We start from the raw sequence: 22,305 nt of genomic DNA on the forward strand, positions 1-22,305 counted from the left end.
TCAGAGGTGCTTTATTTCTTGGGAGCATGGATTTAAAAGTGTTGGAAACATTCCTCAGATTTTGCTCCATATTGACATGAAGCATCACACAGTTGCTGCAGAGGGTTAAAGGGTTGTCGGCCGATCATCCTTCATGAGAATCTTCCTTTCCATTGCATCCCAAAGTTGCTGTTATGGATTTAGATCGTTGACTATTTAAAAAGAGATGGGCGGAACCTCCCGTAAGAGCTAACCGAGCTAACCTGGAGATAACAGGAGCTAACCAGCTAAAGGAGGTAAACGGGCTAAAGCTAAGTCATGTTGTTAACTGGCTAAAAACTGCGGTTGTTCTGCGTTCTTCTGACTTGAAGCGGGAGATCAGGTACCTGTCAATCAAAAAGAACACGCCCCTAAATATGCCAGATTTTGAGATTGAATTACTTTTAAACAGGCGAGTTTAAAAAAAAAACAAAAACATTTCCCCCACAGTTGTCATGAAGGTAAACCTGACCTATTAAACTTAAAATGGATTTTTGAACCAGGCTGTAAATGTTTATTTCTGGTGTAAAGTTGGCCCTTTTAACAGGGGAGTCTATGGGGATTTGCTCTGTTTTGCAGCCCCTAGTGGATGAAGGGGGAACTGCAGTTTTATGCATTTCCACATAGGCTTCACTTTTTACCACCGGAGGTAGCTGCTTGATTGAGATCCGGTGACTGTGGAGGCCATTGGAGTACAGTGAACTCATGTTGAAGGAACTAGATGGAGATTCTTTGATTGTTGTGTTATCAAGTGTTATCCTACTGGAAGTATTGTAAATGGTACACTGTGATCATAAAATGATGGACATGGTCAGCAACAATACTCAGGTAGACTGTGGTGTTTCCACCATGCTCAGGGGTCCTAAGTGTGCAAAGAAAACATCCCCCAAATCCTGTTTGAGCCAAATCCTGACCGTACCATCTAAAGGTAGCTGCTGGATACCAGAAAACAATTTTCCAGCCTAATGTTGTCCAGTTCTAATGACTCCATGAGATTTATGGTCACAGTTTCCTCTTTTTAGCTTCTAGTTTCTCCTTATTCCCTCCCCTCATCATATTCCCAACACATCTTAGTGATTCCAGCTTAGTGTGGGTCGATACGGGATTAGACTCAGCAGCTGAGGTCCAATATGTCTCAGATCTGTTCACCTTCTGTTGTGCCGCTGCAGCAGAGATGTTCACCTTGTATGTGTCCTGCACAGCTGTGGATGGCGTGTCCATGACACTACTCTTAGTTTCAAATTTTCCAGACAAAGACAAAGAACTCAGAGGCAGCAAAACCCAGAAACAAGACCACAGTAGAAAACCTATTTTAAAACCACTCGTCCTGTTATGTCTCTTCGTTCTAGCTGTGTTACTTCTGCACGATCAAGAACTCCACATTAAAACTGGAATAATAACGCTCTGTTTCTGCTATTTCTGCCTCCACTTTAGCTCTGAGTGTTTTTGGACAAGAGCGGCCGTCGAGTCCTCACGGCTGCACTGAGGGAAGCTGCTACCCTGCTACCGGAAACCTTCTGATTGGAAGGGCTGTCAACCTTACCGCCTCCTCTACTTGTGGCCTGGACGGACCTCAGCAGTACTGTATTGTCAGCCACTTACAGGTGAGAACGTTTACAGAAGCTTGAAATGAAAAAGTGTGATTTATTTTCCCTCAATAAAGTATTTAGCGTCCATATGGGAACAGCTGATGACAAATTACCTTCTGTATAGTACTTTGATTATTACCATCGCTTCACTGTCAGCATCTCTGTTACTGTTTCTGACTTTATTTACTCTCAAATCTGACTCTTATTCTCACATAATCATCATCATTTCCTTGCAACACATGGAACCCTGTGGTCAGGTTGCTTCACTCACCATCACTTGTGACTCTTCACAACTTGGACTCAAATTGGACTCAACAACCCACAACCCTCATATTTTCCAGTTTCATTTCTAGTTTAGGTGGTTTGAACTTCAAACCACTTAAACTGTATGTATCTGAATAGACTCACAAGGCCGATTTTAAACCACTTACACCAGTGACATTGTGTTTCAGCATTGGTCTCAATATCAGTTTATAAATGACATTATAGAAAAAACATGGTAAAGAGACAAAGAGGTGTTTGAGATCCAAAGACTGAAATGAAGTATGAAGAAAGTCCAATGCTGGCTTGTGTATCTGCCTTGAGCTGCTGGTATACTGATCAACCTTGATCAAAGTAACCAGAACTACACAGAAACTGGTGGAAGGACATTCATAAATGAAGTTATGAATAATGGCGCATATAAGGACCTGACCACAGGGTGCCATGTATTGCAAAGCATGTAAAAATTACTTAAAAGAAGAATCATAGGGGAGAGTCTAACTTAGCAAATAGAATTAGAAGGACATGAATTGCTGGCCATGAAGAAATTGAAAGGATTATTTTGATACGGCTTATAAAGGAAGGAACAAAATCAAAGCCTCATTTAGTTAAGACTGCATAAACGGATCAATTATAATTACTTTAATGGATTCTAAAGACTTTCTGCTTATCAAAACATAGGTGAAATGGTTAATCACTAAAGGATGCACACAAGATCAGTACTGTATAAAATATAACTACTGCAAAATCATACTACTCTTCCTGCAATCAGTGCAATCTACACCACCCACTGTGTCGGGAAGCTAGAACTGTGTTGGCATAAATGACTCTACATGCCCTGAATATTGCTTTGTTTTGCGGCTTTTTTTAATCACCGATGTGCAAGGCTGATGCTCCAACAATTTTAATGTTTCTATGACCAGTGTTTGGGTTAATGCGTTACAGTAACGATATTCTTTTTTTTGTGGGTAATGAAATAAAGTATACTTCAAATGCTCGGTTCATTTCACACATCAATTACTACAGTTCCCTACTTCAGGTCTGCCTGCATGCTCGGTTAAACCTCTGCAGATGATACAGAATGCAGCAGCACATCTGGTCTTCAACCAACCCAGAAGAGCTCTTGTTACTCCGCTGCTAATCACACTTCCCTGACTTCCAGTCACAATGCACATCAAATTCAAGGCTTTACTTCTGGCTTACAAAACAGTAACTCAAACGGCTCCTGTCCACGTACGCTCTTGTTCCAGAGCTACACTCCCTCTCGAGAGTGAAAGATATCCAGCGTTACCACCACTACGTGATGCTCAGATCGTAAGGACATCTGAGCCTCACGTACTCAAGAGTTTGAGAACTTTGCCCAGTTTATCGTAACAAATATTGTGGGATTTATAGTTTGTATTTTAACAGAGGGAATATTGTGGGAAAGAAAAAAACAAACAAATAAATAAAAAAGCCTGTGGCACTACATGGCAACACCTGCATCCAACTGGACTGACAGCAGTCCGGCGAGGGTCCAACAGTTTGATATCTTTCTTGTGTTGTTCTCACTCTCATATGTAAGTCGCTTCAGAGAGAAGCGTCTACTAAATAACTGTAGAATAGAATAGGATAGAATAGAATAGAATGGAATAGAATCAATGAAATTACTATATCAGGAATTACTATGTTACTATATCACCTCCCACCTCGCTCCTTTTTCATCTAGCCCAATGTTTTGAACAAGTGCAGTTCTTTATTTGCAGATATTTTTCGCAGCAGACAATATTACTGAGTGAAGCAACCCACTTCAATCTAAACTGCATCTATTATTTGACTAGATGAATGAAAAGAAGTTAATTCTAAACGCAGATAAACTAAAAGTTTTTTTAAGAGCAATTTCACTACAATTGATAACCAACTGGACCTATCACTCAGAGGTTTTGACATTGAACAGAGTAGTTAGACTAACTCTCAACTGTTTAATGAGTAAATGGCAGGAAACAGACGGCTTTGACGCCATCTGTCACGGCTGCCATGCAGCATTTAATAATTAAATGACATAATTTCAGGGCTTATTTAGGTTTTTTTTTACAGAAATCTCTTTATCGTAATTTGACTTGTTAAAGCAGCCATGTCATATCTATTTTGGGTTTATTGTCATGTCTTGTTTGTCAAATATTTGTTCTTAAATTTAAAATAATATTTAATAATATATTTAATATTTAGATAAAATTTATAAATAATATTTATTTTTGTAACCCATGAAGTATGAATAAATAAACTACTAAAACACAGCAGTCTACTGCTCTCTAGTACATCTAGAGATCGTTTAAATGCAGAGTTGAATTATCTAATTGGGATGAAAGAAGTAAAAATTATTATACAGTTAAAGAAAAATGTTGAATTTTGCAATATTTTAGCATTAATTGATGATGCTCACTCATAAAACTGAAAGAGAGGAGATATTTATCTGCGTGTGCTTAGACAGATACATGTTTATGCAGGTGTAAACTAGTATAAAGTGAGACACAGTGCAGTTACACATCCTTCACCTCTGTAGCGAGCAGCTCCTGTTTTCCTGTCCTCTCTCACCTGACACTTCTCTTGGCACGTTCACCATCATGTTTACGTTTGCTTCACTTGCATCCGTGCATTTCTGCTCAGCTGCATGTTTGTGCCTGCACTTGGAACTGCCCGAGGGCAGAAATTTTCACCACTCTCAGCTTCCAGGTGAACATAATTGACATTCTGTGACTAGAGAGGCCTCCTACTACAGTATGGGACAGGATACAGTGACATCCTGGTATGTTTAAACCTATTTGAAAGGATTTTTTTTCAAAGCTTCCAAATATCCTCACATTCATCTATCATTTGTGTTTGACATAAGTTTTCCTAGGTGGTGCTTTCCTTCCTGGCAAGATCAGATTGCACAAATTCCGATCACAGATTTTTTTTTTTTTTGTTTTTGTCCTCCCTTACCCCCCCACCTCCCCCCGTCCGGTTTTCCTACAGAGCATCAATTCATTGAGGCTAAAACCTGTATGGGCCTTTAGACCCATCTGTTTGTTCTTAGTGGAATTTACCAGGTATCTATGTTACATGTGGAAAGATAAACAAGAAGAGTGAAGAAGGGGGTCAGACAAGCAGGGTATGGCAAAAGCGCAGTGCAAAACAAAACAGCGGGGGGTGCAAACCGGTTGGAAATAGGGTAGGAAGAAAACTGAATGATGGAGGTGGGGTCAACTTATTTTTTTTTGTAAAGCCACCATGGTAGTTGGACAAAAACGTTATTTAAATCAGCATGAGATTTACAACAGTGTATTGTTGGAGAAGAAAGCCTTATTGTTGGGCTGACCAGGCTTGACTAATGTGAGATAAATAAAAGCTGAGAAGAGGGAGGGAGGCGCTTAAAGCCACACAACAAACACCAACTCCAGCTATGCAAAGTTCTATAAAGATTAAATAAATCGAAATCAGACTTATTTATGTTAGATACCTAAAAACAATGTGCTTAGTTTTCCTTAACTGGTTTATAACTGCAATCTTGCACATATTTCTTTTAAATCTATAAAGCTGAAATAATTACTGTGAAAAATGGAGTTTTGTAGCATTTATATGGGGATCGGGATGCATGAGGACTAATGAATTACTCCAGATTAGGAGATAAACAAATTTATTACAAGATTCGTCAGAGAAGGTGAAAAATGTAAGTAAGCATGTGAAAAAACAGATTGGCAAACACACGTACTGTAAAAGTGTGCATGTGTGCACGTCCACATCCATGCCGAGTCTATTTAACAGCATGTTGTTGTTAGCAGCTTAATCACCCTTGACAACAGCCTAATTAAGAAATGCTGCCCTGGAATCCAGCGTTTCTCTGTGCCAACTCGCCCTCATCTCCCTGTTTAGCCCTCTTCCTCCCACCTGACCTCCTCTTCATGGCCCCCTGCTTAACCAGTTTGGATCTCCTTCACTCTCCTGGGATTCGTGCTGCAGAATTGACTGTCAACTGTAAAATAATCACAATATTGAAGTTTTAATGTGTCCAGTGAAGTAATTTAGCACTGTGTTGTTGTAGACAGGTAATGCACTTTGATCAGCTTTTATGACTTTGGACTTCCTCTTCCTCCACGTGGGCCATCTTGAAGGTGTGGAAATCTTCAGACCCTGTGTTTGTCAACCACACAAACCTCTTTAAAATCCGATCCTACATTTTTTACTGTTTCATAACTATTAGCTGATCTTTCTTTTCAGCAGTAAAAGCTAATTTTATATGTAGTGAGTGAGCAGACTCAAAAAAGGGCTCAGTTTATGGCAGAAGGTTCAAGCCTGGATTTTTCTCTGTTTGGACAATAAAACATTTGCAAACTCTGCCCAAGATTTCCATAAGGTCATTAATTATTACTGTATCCACAAAGGTCAGCATGGCCATAGAGATACTAAATATTCTCTCAACAGGATACACCAGATTGTCTGTTTGAGAAAACAAAGCTCTCAGTCTTGCTTTTTGCTTTTTGAATACTTTTCATTTCTCATTTCCTCTCGTTTTCCTGGTTTTTCTTGCCAGTGTTGTGTCTGTTCTTTCCGTGGAGTCACCACATCCTGATTATGAAGAACCCAGACAAACATTTAGGCTGTGCAATTCATTGAAAGTAGTCACAATATCAATATCTTACATAATTCCTGACATAAAATAGGAAACCACATGTAGCATTACACATGGAGAAACTTCTCTTTCTGCATGTTTTGGAGCATGAACTGAAATATTTCTTTATTAACCATGATATCTGCTGGTTTTGCAATATTTAGCAATGACATTTTCATATGTTTTTTTTTATGACATCTAATGCATGACATCTGGCTCATATAATTAATGAATATATAAATACATATACAAAAATAAATCACAATCTCACATGGGCCAGATGTAAAACTAATTTCATGAGATGCATCCAACTTTTTGGGGAACAGAACGCTTGGGTCAGATCTGACTTGAATGTTGTAAACTAACAAATGAGCGTTGTATAAGACAGTGAAAATGATCATTTGTGACATAACCAGTATATATATATGGATGAGTTGTGGCTCTTTCAGTCAGTGTTGCTCTTAAAGGCCAGATGTGGCTAAAAGGAGCACACAGATGTTGGAAATGTTTAGGTTAAACCTGTGCAAGGTTAAATAAAACTTGGAAGTTTTTACACTGGATAAATTTGTAAAAGTACTCATCAGAAATTATGATAAATCAACAAGACAGACTTCTTATAATAAAAAAGAGAACAAACTATGATGGAGCATATCTGTCCCTGCTTGATAATAATCAATGGTGGATAATAATGAGACCACAGTCTTTTGCATGTACCAAAATATGATCATCTAATATAATGAAGTATGAAGCCAAACAAGTTACAACATCTCTTGGGGACTTTTCATCCTGAACACAAAGAAAAGCCTGCAGGTTATTTTAGAAATAAACTATCCAACTATCACTGGGTAGTAAAGTTGTTTTTACTAAAGCAGCATCGTCTCATAGAAAACTGCACTCACCTGCAGTAGTTTGCAGAGATTCCTGGTTTAAAATGTTTCAGCTGAAGAATGGAGAATAATACTGGCACGGTTTTAATTATAGTTACTTACAATACAGCCACTAAAACTATGTTTCTTCAGTTCGTGTGACGGGAGGGGCGGCTCGACATTATTGTCGTCAATGAAAAGGGAGAAAAAATTTTGAAACCACTGTACGAACCTAACATCTGGCTCATCATCTAACATCTGGTGTCAAATGTCATACCAGGAGCCAGACAAGTGTTTTGAATGTGACTCCCGGCATCCCTACGACTCGTATCGCCACAGAAACAGCCACCGCATCAAAAATGTGATCTACCTCATGGATCCCAGAGACCCGAATGGAGACCACATCTGGTGGCAGTCGGTGAACGGTATGTGTTTACTACATAGTGACCCACAACAACACAATCATTGGCTAATATGAGGATTTATCAAGAGTTGTTTGTTTTTTCTCTATTGAAAGTTCCCTCCTGATAGGAGATAAATGCATCTTGGAAGAAAAAAAAAAAAGCTGTAATCCTCTATCAGAATATTAAAAGCCTATTGAAATGAGTCGAAAATGATGAGATGGGAAGAAGTGCTTCTAAACTGCAGCTAATTGTATGGCCTCATGAGTGATGATGAAAAAACAACATTTCCTGAGGCGGAGAGAAAATTGCAAAGAAAGATAAAGCTCTGGAGCGGTCGTTTGTGCAGGTAGTTGAGACAACACAACGTAAATCACAGTGTTATTACACCAACTTGTGCTTCCTCCGCAGGGAAGGAGGATGTCAGCATCAGACTGAACCTGGAGGCCGAATTCCACTTCACACATCTCATCATGAAGTTTAAGGTAAATATAAGTACTGCAGTGTTTCCCTATTGGACAAGAAGAGACATATTTGTCTGGGTGTGTGTTTGTTATATACACCCAGACAGCTGGAGATAACATTCCACCAGGCATTAATTCAATATCTGTTTGTTTTGCAAACATAAAAGAAAAGATTCAGATAAATCTGCTCGACAAGGTGATTCGCACAACAAAAATCTGACTAAAGTTTGATGTATAGTAGTGGCAGTTTCGTTTATTGTTCTTTTCCTTAGACATTCAGACCTAAAGCTATGATCATTGAGCGCTCAGCGGATTTTGGGCGCACTTGGCGGCCTTACCGCTACTTTGCTTCCAACTGTACCAGCACCTTCCCCGGCATCCCTGCCAACCGCTTGCACCACATCAACGACATCATCTGTGAGGAACGCTACTCTGACATCGAGCCCTCCACTAACGGAGAAGTGAGTTGAAAAGGAGCGCTTCTTAGTTTTTTGTTTTTTTTTTTTTTAAATGGCTCTCAGCGCTGAGAAGACTGGTCCTTATGGACAGTGAACGCGACTTGCATGAGATGTTTTTTTTAGATACATGTTTGTATTCTGGCTGCTTCCTGTCTTAACTTCCTTACAATTTTGTTAGAGATAACACAGAGATGAAGTGCAACATTTCCAGCTCTGTTCATTGCAAGCCACCGCACGAAAGGAAAAAAAAAAAATCTTTTATTAAAATTACTATTTAAATTATGGTTCTTTAAAATATTAGGTTTTACAGATTTTTTTTTTAAGAGTAATTTGGGCCAAAGGTTTAGTTGTTATTCTTTTTTCTCAGAATTACTGTTTCACTTAAATCCTAGAATCTAATTTCTTATTTTTTCTGTAAAAATTTGTCTTCTTCTTTAGGTTATTTATAAAGTCTTGGATCCTGCAATTCCTGTGAAAGACCCTTACAGGTTGGACATTCAAGGTCAGTAAAGACCTGATTTCTATCAGTCTCAAACAAAAAACAGTAAGAATGTGGGGAAAACATAGAACCTCAGAGATATAGAAAATCCTTCTGCATTCCTGCAGGCTTTGTCTACAAACGAAAGCTCAAGATATCCCATCTCGTACGTCATTTAGATCCGACTGTAGCTCATGATGTGGGTCTGTCTAATTAATCTGAACAGAGCATCTGTCGTGTTGAAGCATGCTAAAACTGGATGTGGAGATCAGCCAAACCACATCTGGAAGGGGTCAGGCTTAGACTGGTTTGGTATATCTTCTTTCTGGATCAGGCAAGTCAAATAAAAGCCGCAAGTCATGTCATGGATCACATAGAACTGCGATCCTCTAAAGAAACCCTGGATGTATTGACATATCAGTAGGTCTGATTTATCCTGTTGAAACTGCATCAAGCTGGTGATTCAAACCCCTATTTATGAAAGTGTAATGGTGTAATAACAAGTACTGTAATTACACAGTTTCATATAAAAATAATAATGTGAATAATAATAACTAAGTTTAACTGTAACCCCACTGCATGACAGTACAGCTTCTATTCTATTCTATTCTATATTGTACATAGAACAAGGCGCAGATTATTGTATATTATTCTTTACATAAACATAAGTTAGTGACCATGAGTGAAAATAAACTTTGTCAGACACTTTAGGTTTAATTTCAGATCTTTTAGCGATACTTACTGCTTAAACAATTTAAACTGCCGAGTACTTTCTGAGCTCGCATCTCTTATTACTCTCTTTTTTATAAATACATTTCAGATTAAATTTTACCAAATAACAGACGCATCAGGTGTGTCACAATATACCAGTTTACATGCTAGTTCATTATATAAAACAAATAATTATGTTAACATCGGGCTGATAATGCCTATGTGATGATATTATGTTTTGATCTCAGCTGAAAAAATAGAGATTTTTTAACATTAGTTATTTTATATTTATTTATATGAGTAATTAGTTATATTTAAAGTTCATCAAATAAACATTATAGAACTGAATTACTGCGGAGATTGCAGAGTGTTCTGTTGATGAAGATAAAATCCTTATTGTGAATAAATACTGTAAATGTCCATGATAAACATATAGTGAGAACAGGATATTGCAACAGCCATATCTTATTCGTTGTAAAAGTTTGTGCCAAGCACGATCGCTTTACTGATCCCTCGCAATCTTGCAGTGATCCTGTACGTATCGACAGTTTGGGCTTTTTGGAAGATTTTCTCTTTTTAGCTGCTTACTGTTGTTTTTTTTTAACTCAGTCATATTTCATTTTATTCTTCCATATGAATTATTCAAACTTGTATTTGCAGTCAGCAAATATGTTATTCTTATTAATATAATTGCTGACATTGGGCCTCATTCACCGAAATCTTTTTACAAATTTTCTTACGTTTCTTATGAAATCTCTGATTTATGAATGTATTTATAGATCACAAAATTGTTTGTATTGCTCCTCATCCAGTCTCTCACATGTTGGACAGATGGACCAGGTTGCCCTGCTTCGCATTGGAATAATGCTGATTATGTAATAAAACTAATAATTAAAACAAAAAGGCAATGGTAGAATATTTGATTTATTAAAGACCACATTCGGCAGGTGGATCTTGGAGCTTTATTTTAGTGTTTTAACGAACAGAACAACATAAATGCTAAATGTTTTCGAGCATGTCTGCACTAAGATGTCCATGAGAGTACTCCTGAAGGTTCAGAGCAGGGGGAGGCAACTCCGGTCCTCAAGTGCCGCAGTCATGTAAATGTTAGGAGTTTCCCTGCTGCAACACACCTCATTCAAATCAATGGCTAATTAGCAGACTTGTGCAGAGTTGGATGACAACAAGTCTGCTAATTAGGTCTGATGTGTGCCAGGTGTGTTGCAGCAGAGAGTAAAACTTTTTTTTGCTCGTCATTTTTCTTGATTTCAATTAAGAAAAAGCAACACAGTAGCCAGACCATCATTCTGCTGCTATCATGCCCAAGAAGACAAGTAAAAAGATCAATTAACAATAAAAATGACAAAAGATTTATAGTCGTTTAATTTTATTTATTTGAAAAAAAAAAAAATTTAACAAAAAAATTGGTTTTAAAATTGCAAAGCAAAAAATCCCCTTTTTATTTGATTTTCCCATCCCTACTAATCATGACATGAAGGGTTTGAATTCTGTCTGATCTGTGGGATTGATAGCATTAAAATATTTATGTATGATCTAGAAAAAAAAACAGTCCTAAAGTATTGTTTTTGTGTTGTACAGGCAGGAAGAAGGGCTTTGATTAGGCATTCAAGGATTGTTTGTTTGTTTTCTGTTATTAAAAAGTTCTCCTCTCCTTCACAGAACTTTTGCGCATCACCAACCTTCGGATCAACTTCACTAAGCTCAACACTCTGGGAGACGACCTGCTGGACCGCCGCTCCGATGTCTTGCAAAAATATTACTATGCCATTTATGAGCTGGTTGTCAGAGGAAGCTGCTTCTGTTATGGTCATGCCTCCGAGTGCGCCCCAGTGCCGGGGGTCAACACCCGGGAGATTGGCATGGTTAGTCAGTGGACTGTAATATATCATTATCGTATCTTGTTTGAAAAGTAGAACGAACAGAAGATGACAGATATTTGGAGTATTTTTTCTTCTCATGCAACCTTTACTGACCTTTTTGTTATTTCGGTTAGATCCATGGTCGCTGTGTTTGCAAACATAATACTGAGGGTCTGAACTGCGAGCGCTGCAGAGATTTCCACAACGATCTGCCATGGAGACCAGCGGAGACGGAGAACCCACACACCTGCAGAGGTGAAAGACACACAGATTGTGTCATAAAACAATAACAGGAGTGTAATGACTAAAGCGTTAAGTCACTCAGCTGGATGAGGGGAAAGATTGGGTTTTTAACGCACTACTAAAAAAAATCCGGAGTCACTGTCCATGTTGGGTGAGATTCCCATTTATTTTCCATGTTGCGAATAATAACTTGACTGATTACATTTTTTCCAAAATCAAAAAAGTGCAAAATAACAAAAAAGGTGAGAGCTGTAAAAACTGTGTTTTTACTAATGAAGAAAACCTGCAACACCTGTGGCTGCCATTTAATGCACCTGGTGTGCCTTTTTAGTGCCACCCTCCGTGACCATACAAAACAAAAACACAAGTGAATAAACAAATGGCTCCAACAGGGAGTATGACCACAGAACTGTTTCTGTTTATGCCTGATGTCCTAATGCTCTGTAATGTATTGCCCCATATGAACATCTGTCAGCACTGGCAGCAGAAACAGATGTGTGGGTTGTTTTTTTCATGCAAAATACCAGTTTTCATGCATCTTAATATACTAATATGAACATAAGTATATTGCATCGTGTGTACACTGATAAAACAGAGGCCCTCACTACTCTTTCCTCAGCTGATTAAACTACTTCTCCAGCTTTATGGCGGGGTTCCAGAAGCTTTTTGTCAACCAAAGTTGTTTGACTTCCTGAAAAGAAATTGTCATTACTATATCGTTATAACCCTTGTTCTCAATATCATATTAATTGTCCTTTCTGTTTCTTTAGAGTGCAACTGCAATGGCCACTCAAACCAGTGTCACTTTGACATGGCGGTGTATTTGGCCACGGGAAACTCCAGCGGAGGAGTTTGCGATGATTGTCTGCGCAACACCATGGGACGCAACTGTGAGATGTGTAAACCCTTCTACTACCAAGACCCTAACAGGGACATCAGGGACCCACGTGTTTGTGTTGGTGAGTCATTTGTTCCAAGTTCCCTGGAACAAAGTGCAAAAATCTCATGCTTATGGTTTCCGTCTTACAATGTTCATGTTAGGTTGACGTCAAGTGCGGGGGATTCATATGCGGACTCGGCTTGGAGTTTCAAACAATGCTTTATTTGCTTCCTTCTGATTTCGGTTTCTTTCCCAGGTGGATGCGGAAGATAGGTTAGTCGGCAGGCAGACAAGCGGGGAGGTAAACCTGGCGGACAGAGAGGCGGGCAGGCAGGCAGGCAAGCGGTAGGGCAGCAATCGGGCATGCAGGCAGGATCTCTGACGGGGAAAAAACACACAGGTTAACGATCAGGAAATCACACTGGGAAGAATCCTTCAGGCCGAGAGTTGTACCAAAGGCGTTCAACTATCTGGCGATGAACAGCAGGCTGGGCAGACCTTAAATAGTGCTGCTGCTGATTGCCAAGATGCCGATCAGGTGCTGATCCAGGTGCCAGGATGCCAGACACGCCCACCAGGGAACAGGATCACAACAGTTCAAGTTTCTGTTGGACTTGGACTGCAAAAAATAAAATTAAAAATAAAACAAAAAAAAAACCAGTGTCCCAATTGAAAGTAAAATTATTCTGTCATGTCTCTTGGTCGTGTTGCGCTTGACCACATCAGAAAACTTAAGCTGTTTCTGATACAGTTTGATTCAGAGTTCTACCAAGTTACCCGTCATTCACTGATAATCCAGAACATGACAGAGTATCTGATGTTCAGTGACCTAAGGAGAGGACACAATGTGATGAAAAAGTATTTGCCCCCTTCCCGATTTCTTACTATTTTGTAAATTTTCCACACTTGTTTCACAAATGTTTCAGATCATCTCACAATTTGTTTCATTAGACAATCATTCGACAAAGCTGTTTTTTAAATGCTGATTTTATTTACTGAGCAAAAAAGGTTATCCAGACCAAAAGTTGAGTTCAGTTTCACTGACCAAACCCAGGCCTGACTAATGCCACACCTGTTCGATTAACAAAATCGCTTAAATAAAACCTGTCTGAGAGAGTGGAGCAGGCTGTGAAACGTGTTATGCCACCATCCAAAGTGATTTTAAATCTTTAGGTCTGGAACAGCAAAGCCATTTCTGAGGCTGTAGGACTCCAGCAAACCACAGCCAGAGCCCTTATCAACACATGGAGGCCAACTGGGAACAGTGGCAAACCTTCCTAGGAATGGTTAGTCTTCCAAAATTACTCCAAGAGCACAATGACAATTCATTCAGGAGGTCACAGAAGAACCAAGAACAACATCTAAACAATAATAAGAGACTGGGCAAATATGGTATCCACGGGTGAGTTTCAAAGCCAAAACCACCACTGACCAAAACTAATACAAAGGCTCATGTTTGCCAAGAAACATCCTGATGATCCTCAAGATGTTTGGAAAAATATTCTTTGTACTGACAGTTTTTGGAAGATGTGCATCCTGTTATATCTGGTGTGAGAAAAAAAAAGCATTTAATAAAAAGAACATCATACCAGCAGTCAAACAAGGTGGTGGTAGTGTGATGGTCGGGGGCTGCTTTGCTGCTTCCGGACCTGGATGACTTGCTGTGATTGATGGAGCCATGAATTCCGCCGTCTAGCAGAAAATCTTGAAGGACAACATTCAGCTGTCAGTTTGTCACTTCGAGCTCAAACCACTTGGGTTATGCAACAGGACAACAGCCTGAAACGCACAAGCAAGTCAACTGAATGGCTTCAAAAACACTAAATAAAAGTTTTGGAGCAGCTGAGAGGAAGTCCAGACTTGAATCCAATTGGAATGCTGATGTGTGACCTGAAACCTGGTTTCATGCTGGAAACCCGACAATGTAGCTGAGACAAACAATTCTGTGTGGAAGAGTGCGTCAAGATTTCTCCACAGAGATGGGAAAGACTCATTGCCAGTTATTGCAAACGCTTGTTTGCAGTTATCACTGCTGCACATCCAGTTATTAAGTTCAGGGGTAAACACTTTTTCACATACGGCCATGACGGCTTGGAGAGATTTTTTTCCTTAATAAATAAAATCATCATTTAAACGCTGCATTTTGTATTCACTACGGTTATGTTTGTCTAATAAGATCTGAGTGATGATCTGACAGATTTCAATGTGACAAATTTGCAAAAAGTAACAAATTAGGCAAACACATTTCCCAGCACTGTGTGTAACTTCATTACTAACCAAACTGTCCAAATGAGATTTAAGTGACAAAAGCTGCATATTTCTTGCTGAGTAACCTCTTGTTCTGCACCCAGTGGTCTAAACTCAGTAAGTCATTCCTTCCTCCTCTCTTTTTTTAGTTTAACATGCCCAACCTGCACTTCTTCTGTACTTCTCTACCTGTTGTACTTTAACTCTTTTATATAGATTTAATGTTCCATACCAGCACCCGAATGTTGTTTCCTTCCTACTACGTTCTCAGAAATCGTTTAATATAATGTGACATTTGACCTCCAGCCTGTGACTGTGACCCGGTGGGATCATTGGAGGGAGGTGTGTGTGACAGCCACACCGACCCGGACATGGGGATGATTGCAGGACAGTGTCGCTGCAAAGCCAACGTGAAAGGCATGCGTTGCGATGACTGCAGGGCGGGTTACTACGGACTCAGCCAGAATGATCCTCTGGGTTGCCAGCGTATGTATCTGTGTCTGTGTGTGTGTGTGTCTGCCAGAGAAACACTTTGTGTTTTAAGATGCGTGATTTCACTTATATTTGTAAACCTGTGTTTGTGTTTCTCCACCAGCTTGTAATTGTGACCCTCGTGGCATCATTATGATGGATGCTCCCTGTGACCAGATCAGTGGGGACTGCTCCTGCAAAAGATATGTCACTGGACGCTACTGTGACCAGTGTCTGGTTAGTATCAACTAAACTAGGTTTCACATTGACCAAAGGCTGCGTTTTAGCATTCAGCATGAACCTTGTTGTGCCGACAGGCTGGAATATCTGAACCTGTTACTTAGTTACGCTGTGGAAGTGGTGGGCTGAGCTTTTAGGAGAACAATGTCTCCGATCTGGAACATCTCTGGTGTCTGTGCAGCTTTGCATGGTTCTGAGACAGTGCTTCTGGACTGGAAAACAAGGCTGATGATCCCTCTTTTGCAGAAAGAAGCAAGACAGCAACACTGTAGACCTCCATGCAATTCAATGCTGCATAGACATACAAACCAATACAGCCCAACCAATACAGCTCAGCAACATTCAGGACCTTAAGGAACTGAAGTGATTGGCAAATACCCCCCAGACTCTTTGAAAGAGTTGGCTGCATGTACAAAATTCCTCTAGACTTGTTGACAACTCAAAGCACTTTAACACTACAAGCAACAGTCACCTGAATTACACGTTCTTACAAAGAGGGTGTACTTTCCTTTCAGCTTAACTTAATACTGATGATGAAACATGTCGCATTGTGGATCTGCATTGTGTAAAAGATGGAAAATCTGTAGAATAAAAAGTTTTCTATCTCTTTAGCCTGAATACTGGGGGCTGAGTAATGACCTGGCTGGCTGCAGGCCTTGTGACTGTGATTTTGGTGGAGCCTTCAACAACAGGTAAAGACTTACTCATGATGATCATTCATGTAAAAATAAAAGCAGAAGCTGACTGTAAAGTGATACTCAGCTGGTTTCTGTTTGCATTATTGAATCATTGTATTCCTGATTTTAAGATCACATCTAAACATGCAGTTAAACACAGTTTTCTCTCTTAAACAAGGTGCAAGATGGAGAATGGCCAGTGTGACTGCAGGATGCATCTGATAGGTCGACAGTGTTCAGAAGTGCAACCTGGGTATTTCTGTGCTCCACTGGACTATTACAAATACGAGGCTGAAGATGCAACTGGACACTCTCCCAGTGACTCTGTTCTGCCGGTGAGATCAGCAGGGTGATTCAGTAACGCTCACTCTTTCACATTTCAGGCCACAAGATGCTGCAGAGAAGGGATCCCCAATCCAGGTCCTGGAGGACCGGTATCCTCCCGGTTTTCCAAGTGTTCTCGCTGCACCACACCTGATTCAAATCAATGTGTATTTAGCAGACATGTGCAGAGCTTGTCTTGTCTGAAACCTGTCTCAGAAAACCTGCAGGACAGTTGGGGGACCAGGGTTGGGGATCCCTGCTGCAGAATATTGCAAGCATCTACTTTTTTTTTTTGTATTGTGTTTTTTTTTTGTTTTGTTTTTTTAATTTGTTTTCCTAGAAATACTGACTTGACAATCAAACGCTAAGGCAGGTAGAAGGAAAAAGTAAACGCAAAAACAACATGTATCTCTTGTACATTTTCCAGTTCCAGTCCCATCTGTGTTTTATGTGCTGTGTAGCCACATCAGTATATACAATCAGTACACCCATAGTGGGTCATTGGGATATCTTAAAAATATTTCCCAAGCTTTTGGGAACAGAGAAAACATTCAAAGGCAACACAACAGATATGCTGGATAAACTTAGGTCTCCTATTAGAAAGATACACCAGCCATTTACACTAGACATCATTTAAACTTGATTCTTTCCATTTACCATTTACTGCAAACTAGATTAATCCATTTATCAATATTTTGTGCAATGTTTCCTAGTAACAGCCTTTTTCCATACCACTAGATAATATTCTGGTCATTTTCCGCTGTGTTTATCTTGATGCCCTTGTGCCTTTACTTCTTGTGCATTGTTTTAGATCCATGGCCCTGAACTCCAGAGCTGGACTTTTGTAAAAGGGGTTTGAAAGCGGATACCTTTCTCTTTTAGAGCCTTCCTAATTATGGTGTACACGGATAATCATTGTGAAAAAAGATTTATTGATTTCCAACCTGACCTTTCTTGCCCCATTCCATCTTCAGGATGGTTTCCAGTTTCCTTTCTTTCGAACTCTAAGGAATTAACCATGATGGATCTGGGAGCAGCTCTGGTTCTTGGCTTTTACAACGAATTTCTATGGGCACTTTAAATTAGGAGGGATGTGTCGTCTGGCAAATAAAGCTCAGAAGAAAGCAGTTTAACCACATAGTGCACCATCGAGTCACCCTTAAATTCCTCAGCAACTCTGAATATACAGATTTTTTTCATCTACATCTGCAGCAAGCTTGGCAGGGTGTCTTTGGTCGCTGTGCTGCAAGCCTCCATTTCTGTAATGCACTCTTCTGCCTCGGTAATAGCCTCGCTTTGCCCTTGTATCATATCCTTGATCTCCAAAAACATTTTAATTAAGCTCTTCTCTCAGTGTAAACGCCACATCACTGAGCTCCTTCTTTAGATCCACCTTTGAGTCTACGATGGCTGTGTGAATGCTGAACCGCTGAGACGTGGTTGATAATTCATAAAGCGTCTGGTCTGTCATCACATGTATTGTAAGCTAGCTGGCAGCTATGTTCTCCATCTGTTTTTTGCAGAAAACTGTACAGTATTTTGCTTTTTTAGACTTCCCTGTCTTCTTTGACAATTTCCCACCTCTGATTCCTGTTTGTTCAAACTGAACTGATTTAGTTTTGCAGCATGAGAAGATAAATTTAGACTGATCTACACGGACTAAGAGTTTATGTATCTGCAGCAGGCATGGCTTCCCCAGAAGTCCAAGCATCTACCTATTCTTCCTGTTTGTGGAAAGATCCCCATCCCCCAAGTATATTTATAGCTCATACTACAGTACTGAATGTACTGTACATATGTCATGTATTGTCCCTTCTTTCTGTATTGCCACACTGCTTTGATGATGTTGAAGGCGACTTCATCGCTCCACTAGACCTGTTGCCACTGATCTTCACTCCAGTTCCTGTATCATTTAGCAGACCTCAGTCTTTTTTTCTTTTTCTTTTTTTTTTTGCCATTTTCCTTCCTTAATGGATTCATGCCAGACACCCTTTCCATGAGGAACTTTCCGATGAGGCTTCAGGAAACAGTAGAAGGATCAACTGAGGGCCCAGATGAGTCTCTCAGGTCCTGCATCAGGTCTTTGCTGGATTGTCAGATTCTTCCCATCTACTCTAGATGGATCTTTTGGCGTGACACTTTCTCTTGTCCAGTTTCCTTATATGTTTAAAGAACACACTGCACATCATGTTGAGATTAATATAAAATAGTGTTTTACAACAAGCTGGTTAAATCTATGTCTGTATGCTTGAATGGGTCATACTTTATTCAGCTTTATTTGTGTAGCACCAATTAAATAGCAAAGTAAGCTCATGTTACAGAGTCAGTTAAAGCCAATTCATTCTGATCCAACCAGTGCCGATATAAACCACTCGTTAGGAATTAAGCGTCTTGCTAATGAAACCAGCAGGGATGATGTGCAACCATCTGCCTCCACTGGCTGGAGCAGAGCAGACAGGAAAAGACAGATCAACACCCACCACAACTGTTAGCCAGGGAGAGCCGCTTAGAAACAAGATGTCAAATTAAATCAAATCAAAGTTTATTTGTGGAGCACCTTTCATACAAGAAGCAGCTCAAAATGCTTTATATATATTAAAACAACAAGCAAAACAAGTAGACACATCATCATTCACACACACACATACTGGCACACCCCCAATCCCATCTTGCCTGATAAAGCTTCTATAGCAATCTTCTGTCTCTTTAACCGACAATGATAATAATAATATTATTATTATTTATTACCATAAAATAGATAATATCTGGCTTGGCAGAGTGTAAGGAAACGATATCCTGGGGATCCTTTCACACCAGGGGCCAGCCCACCCATAACCATAGGGTGCGTCACCACAGGAACAGCCACATCTCATGGTTGGCTCTGATTCGTACTACAGCCAAATGGCTGCAATATCAACCTGTCAGAGGCCATCCCCATGGCAACGACCTGGCAGTCGGTGTTAAATGAGTTAAACAAAAAACACATTGCTCTGAAAATGGTAAAGAACTGGACTATTTAGTGGAAAAGTAGCTGAAGACCTAAAAAAAAAAAAAAAAACTATCAGGAAGCCTGAATATCCCTCTGCGTGTACATATATATATATATATATATATATATATATATATATATATAAAACAAAGCCATTATATATCCAGAACATACATATACAATACCAGTCAAAAGTCCGGATACACCCCTCCATTATATTCAATGAGAAACTGTGTCCAAAACCCCTAACTGGCCATGCACGTATACATATCCATACCTACATATACATTTGTAGAAACAGAAAATATAATCAGACTTTTCTCCCACTGAAATACATCTTACTTCACATCGAATCGTCACTCATCACTCAGTCTTCTTTCTACGCTGCTGTTGCCTCGTTTTCCATCCCTGACTAACTGATGTCCTTCCTTCGTTGCTGTCATTTTCTTTTTCATTCATCTTTCCCATTTTTCTTTCAAGAGGTTCTCCATATCCTTCATCTAGCCTCTCGGGCAAGCTCCGACAGTTCACATTTATAACATCGCCACTGCAGGAATGTGAGGACATTGCCTTCAATGACTCTGGAATGTAGAGAGAATGTTGACAACAATGTAAGACTCTCTGCAAAAGGGAAGTGTCTTTTACACACGAGACTGTTGTTTTAGGCTCTGGCTGGGTTTATTTAACAGTTTCCAAAGGGAAACTAAAGGGAGTTTTGAACCGTTTCACATTTTTTATGCTCTGTTGTCATTTGAAAGCTTTTAGAAGGTGAAATTATAGCAGATTACAACAAATTGGACACAAAAGCTTTCATATATTAAGTGCAAAAAAACACAGCCATGAAAAATGTCTCGTTTCTTCTTCCCCACCTCAGGGCAAAGTTCGTCCTCAGGCAACAGATGACTGCATTCAACACCTCAGTAATCAAGCGAGAAGACATCGGCGACACGGGCGCATTTCCAGCTCGCAGCAGCATCAGGCGGCTCTGAGACGCATCCGGCAGCTGCAACAAACAGTATGATTCACATTCCAAACCATGCAAGAGTCCCTTTAACAGATTCCTCAGCTTGCTCCAAAAACTCATTTTAGATTACGTGTAAAAAGCAACAACAATGGCTTATGTTGTTTGTCTGTCCATACAGATGGATGTTTCAGTAATTGGACTTGTTGGTTCATGCATGCTTATGCAGGAAAAGCTGCATCACTGCTGAACCAAAAGTCCTTTTTGCTCCAGCCATATTTACATCTGAAGCTTTTAGTTGATTTATATTTATATTTATGGCAATGTGTTAACCAGCCTTATGCATCTGTAAAGGTACCAATGCTGCTGAATGACGTATACAAGGTTTAGGCACGTGCGCTGCCATCCTGACTGAACACTATGGGAAATGAAAGAGTTGATGTCTCTGTGTTATGAATGACAGTTAAAGTCGTTTTTAAGGGAGGCTTTATCTCTGTCAGAGAGACAAACCATTTTTTGCATTTTAAAAATATTACATCAATTCAGGAACTGGCTCCTAATAACGGCTATTTCAGCCATGAAGTGACCTCAGACTGAAACATGAACCAAAACCTTCATATGTAGGAAATTCTTACGGTTTTGGAGGTTGGCTGTACCATGGAGGTCCTGGCCTGCAGATGATACAGCTAATTAAAATACTGTCATTCTGATAACATCAGCCAACATCACTCATGTTCAAACAAGATTGCAGAAACATTTGGACCGAATTAGAGACAGAATGAAGGGAATTACAATCCCTTTATGGACCTATTTTTGTGATTTCAGCAGCATTTTGACCCATAATAATTAACTTGTAGTGCGATAAGAGGGAAATAAAATGAAAGTGGACATTGGACATGAAACCTGTTGCCTAGCAGCAAGAGGTGGGGTACACCTCTGTCTGGTCATAACAGAGAATTAAAGCCAAAAATAATTATTCATTTTCAACAAGTTCTGAAATAACTAGTTACACTCAAGGGGATCTTATAACTGCTTTAATGATATTACTCAATCTTACTGACAATAATGAAGTTTTAATATTGTAGAGCAGATGGCTCAAAAGGGAACCAGTTGTTAAGGAACAGTATTATTTACCACAGTGAATTAGTTGTAATGAAAGTTGTCCATACTGAAACTGCCAGTTCATCCAGTTTGATGGAGTAGTTTTCTGTACCTGCGGTAGCTCTGGAGAGTTGGAGCCTGTCACATGTTCATATCTTACCCTGACTATTTTTTTAGAAAACAAGAATATCACACGAGTGATTAGGTAGCTTTAATCTTCCTGTAAGCACAGGACATAAAATATTGGCTATTAGCTTGTGTCTATTATTTTTAAATGCCTTTTTATCCACTGTTTGCTTTAATCCTTATGACTTGATTTTTTCTTGTAAAGCACTTTGTGTTGCCCATGGCATGAAAAGTGCTCAAGAAGTAAAGTTTGATTTGATTTGATTTGATCAGTTATGGTACAGCAGAGAGAA

General features: G+C 39.5%; 1 protein-coding gene across 1 annotated transcript in view; it reads left to right on the plus strand.

The window, feature by feature from the left end:
- Nucleotides 1-816: 816 nt before the first annotated feature.
- The window catches only part of lamb2l (laminin, beta 2-like), a gene marked incomplete at both ends in the record, with an annotated part of 39,201 nt that continues 17,712 nt past the window's right edge, over nucleotides 817-22,305 (plus strand). The window contains 15 exons of the mRNA XM_079239738.1: nucleotides 817-946; nucleotides 1,188-1,316; nucleotides 1,453-1,622; nucleotides 7,642-7,786; nucleotides 8,174-8,247; nucleotides 8,499-8,687; nucleotides 9,123-9,186; nucleotides 11,554-11,756; nucleotides 11,888-12,008; nucleotides 12,767-12,955; nucleotides 15,430-15,609; nucleotides 15,719-15,831; nucleotides 16,447-16,526; nucleotides 16,690-16,846; nucleotides 20,699-20,839. Coding sequence (XP_079095864.1) covers nucleotides 817-946; nucleotides 1,188-1,316; nucleotides 1,453-1,622; nucleotides 7,642-7,786; nucleotides 8,174-8,247; nucleotides 8,499-8,687; nucleotides 9,123-9,186; nucleotides 11,554-11,756; nucleotides 11,888-12,008; nucleotides 12,767-12,955; nucleotides 15,430-15,609; nucleotides 15,719-15,831; nucleotides 16,447-16,526; nucleotides 16,690-16,846; nucleotides 20,699-20,839 — 2,085 coding nt within the window. The remainder of the gene's footprint in view (nucleotides 947-1,187; nucleotides 1,317-1,452; nucleotides 1,623-7,641; nucleotides 7,787-8,173; nucleotides 8,248-8,498; nucleotides 8,688-9,122; nucleotides 9,187-11,553; nucleotides 11,757-11,887; nucleotides 12,009-12,766; nucleotides 12,956-15,429; nucleotides 15,610-15,718; nucleotides 15,832-16,446; nucleotides 16,527-16,689; nucleotides 16,847-20,698; nucleotides 20,840-22,305) is intronic.

Source organism: Telmatherina bonti, assembly GCF_933228915.1.
Source record: "Telmatherina bonti genome assembly, chromosome: 4".
Classification (NCBI taxonomy): domain Eukaryota; kingdom Metazoa; phylum Chordata; class Actinopteri; order Atheriniformes; family Telmatherinidae; genus Telmatherina; species Telmatherina bonti.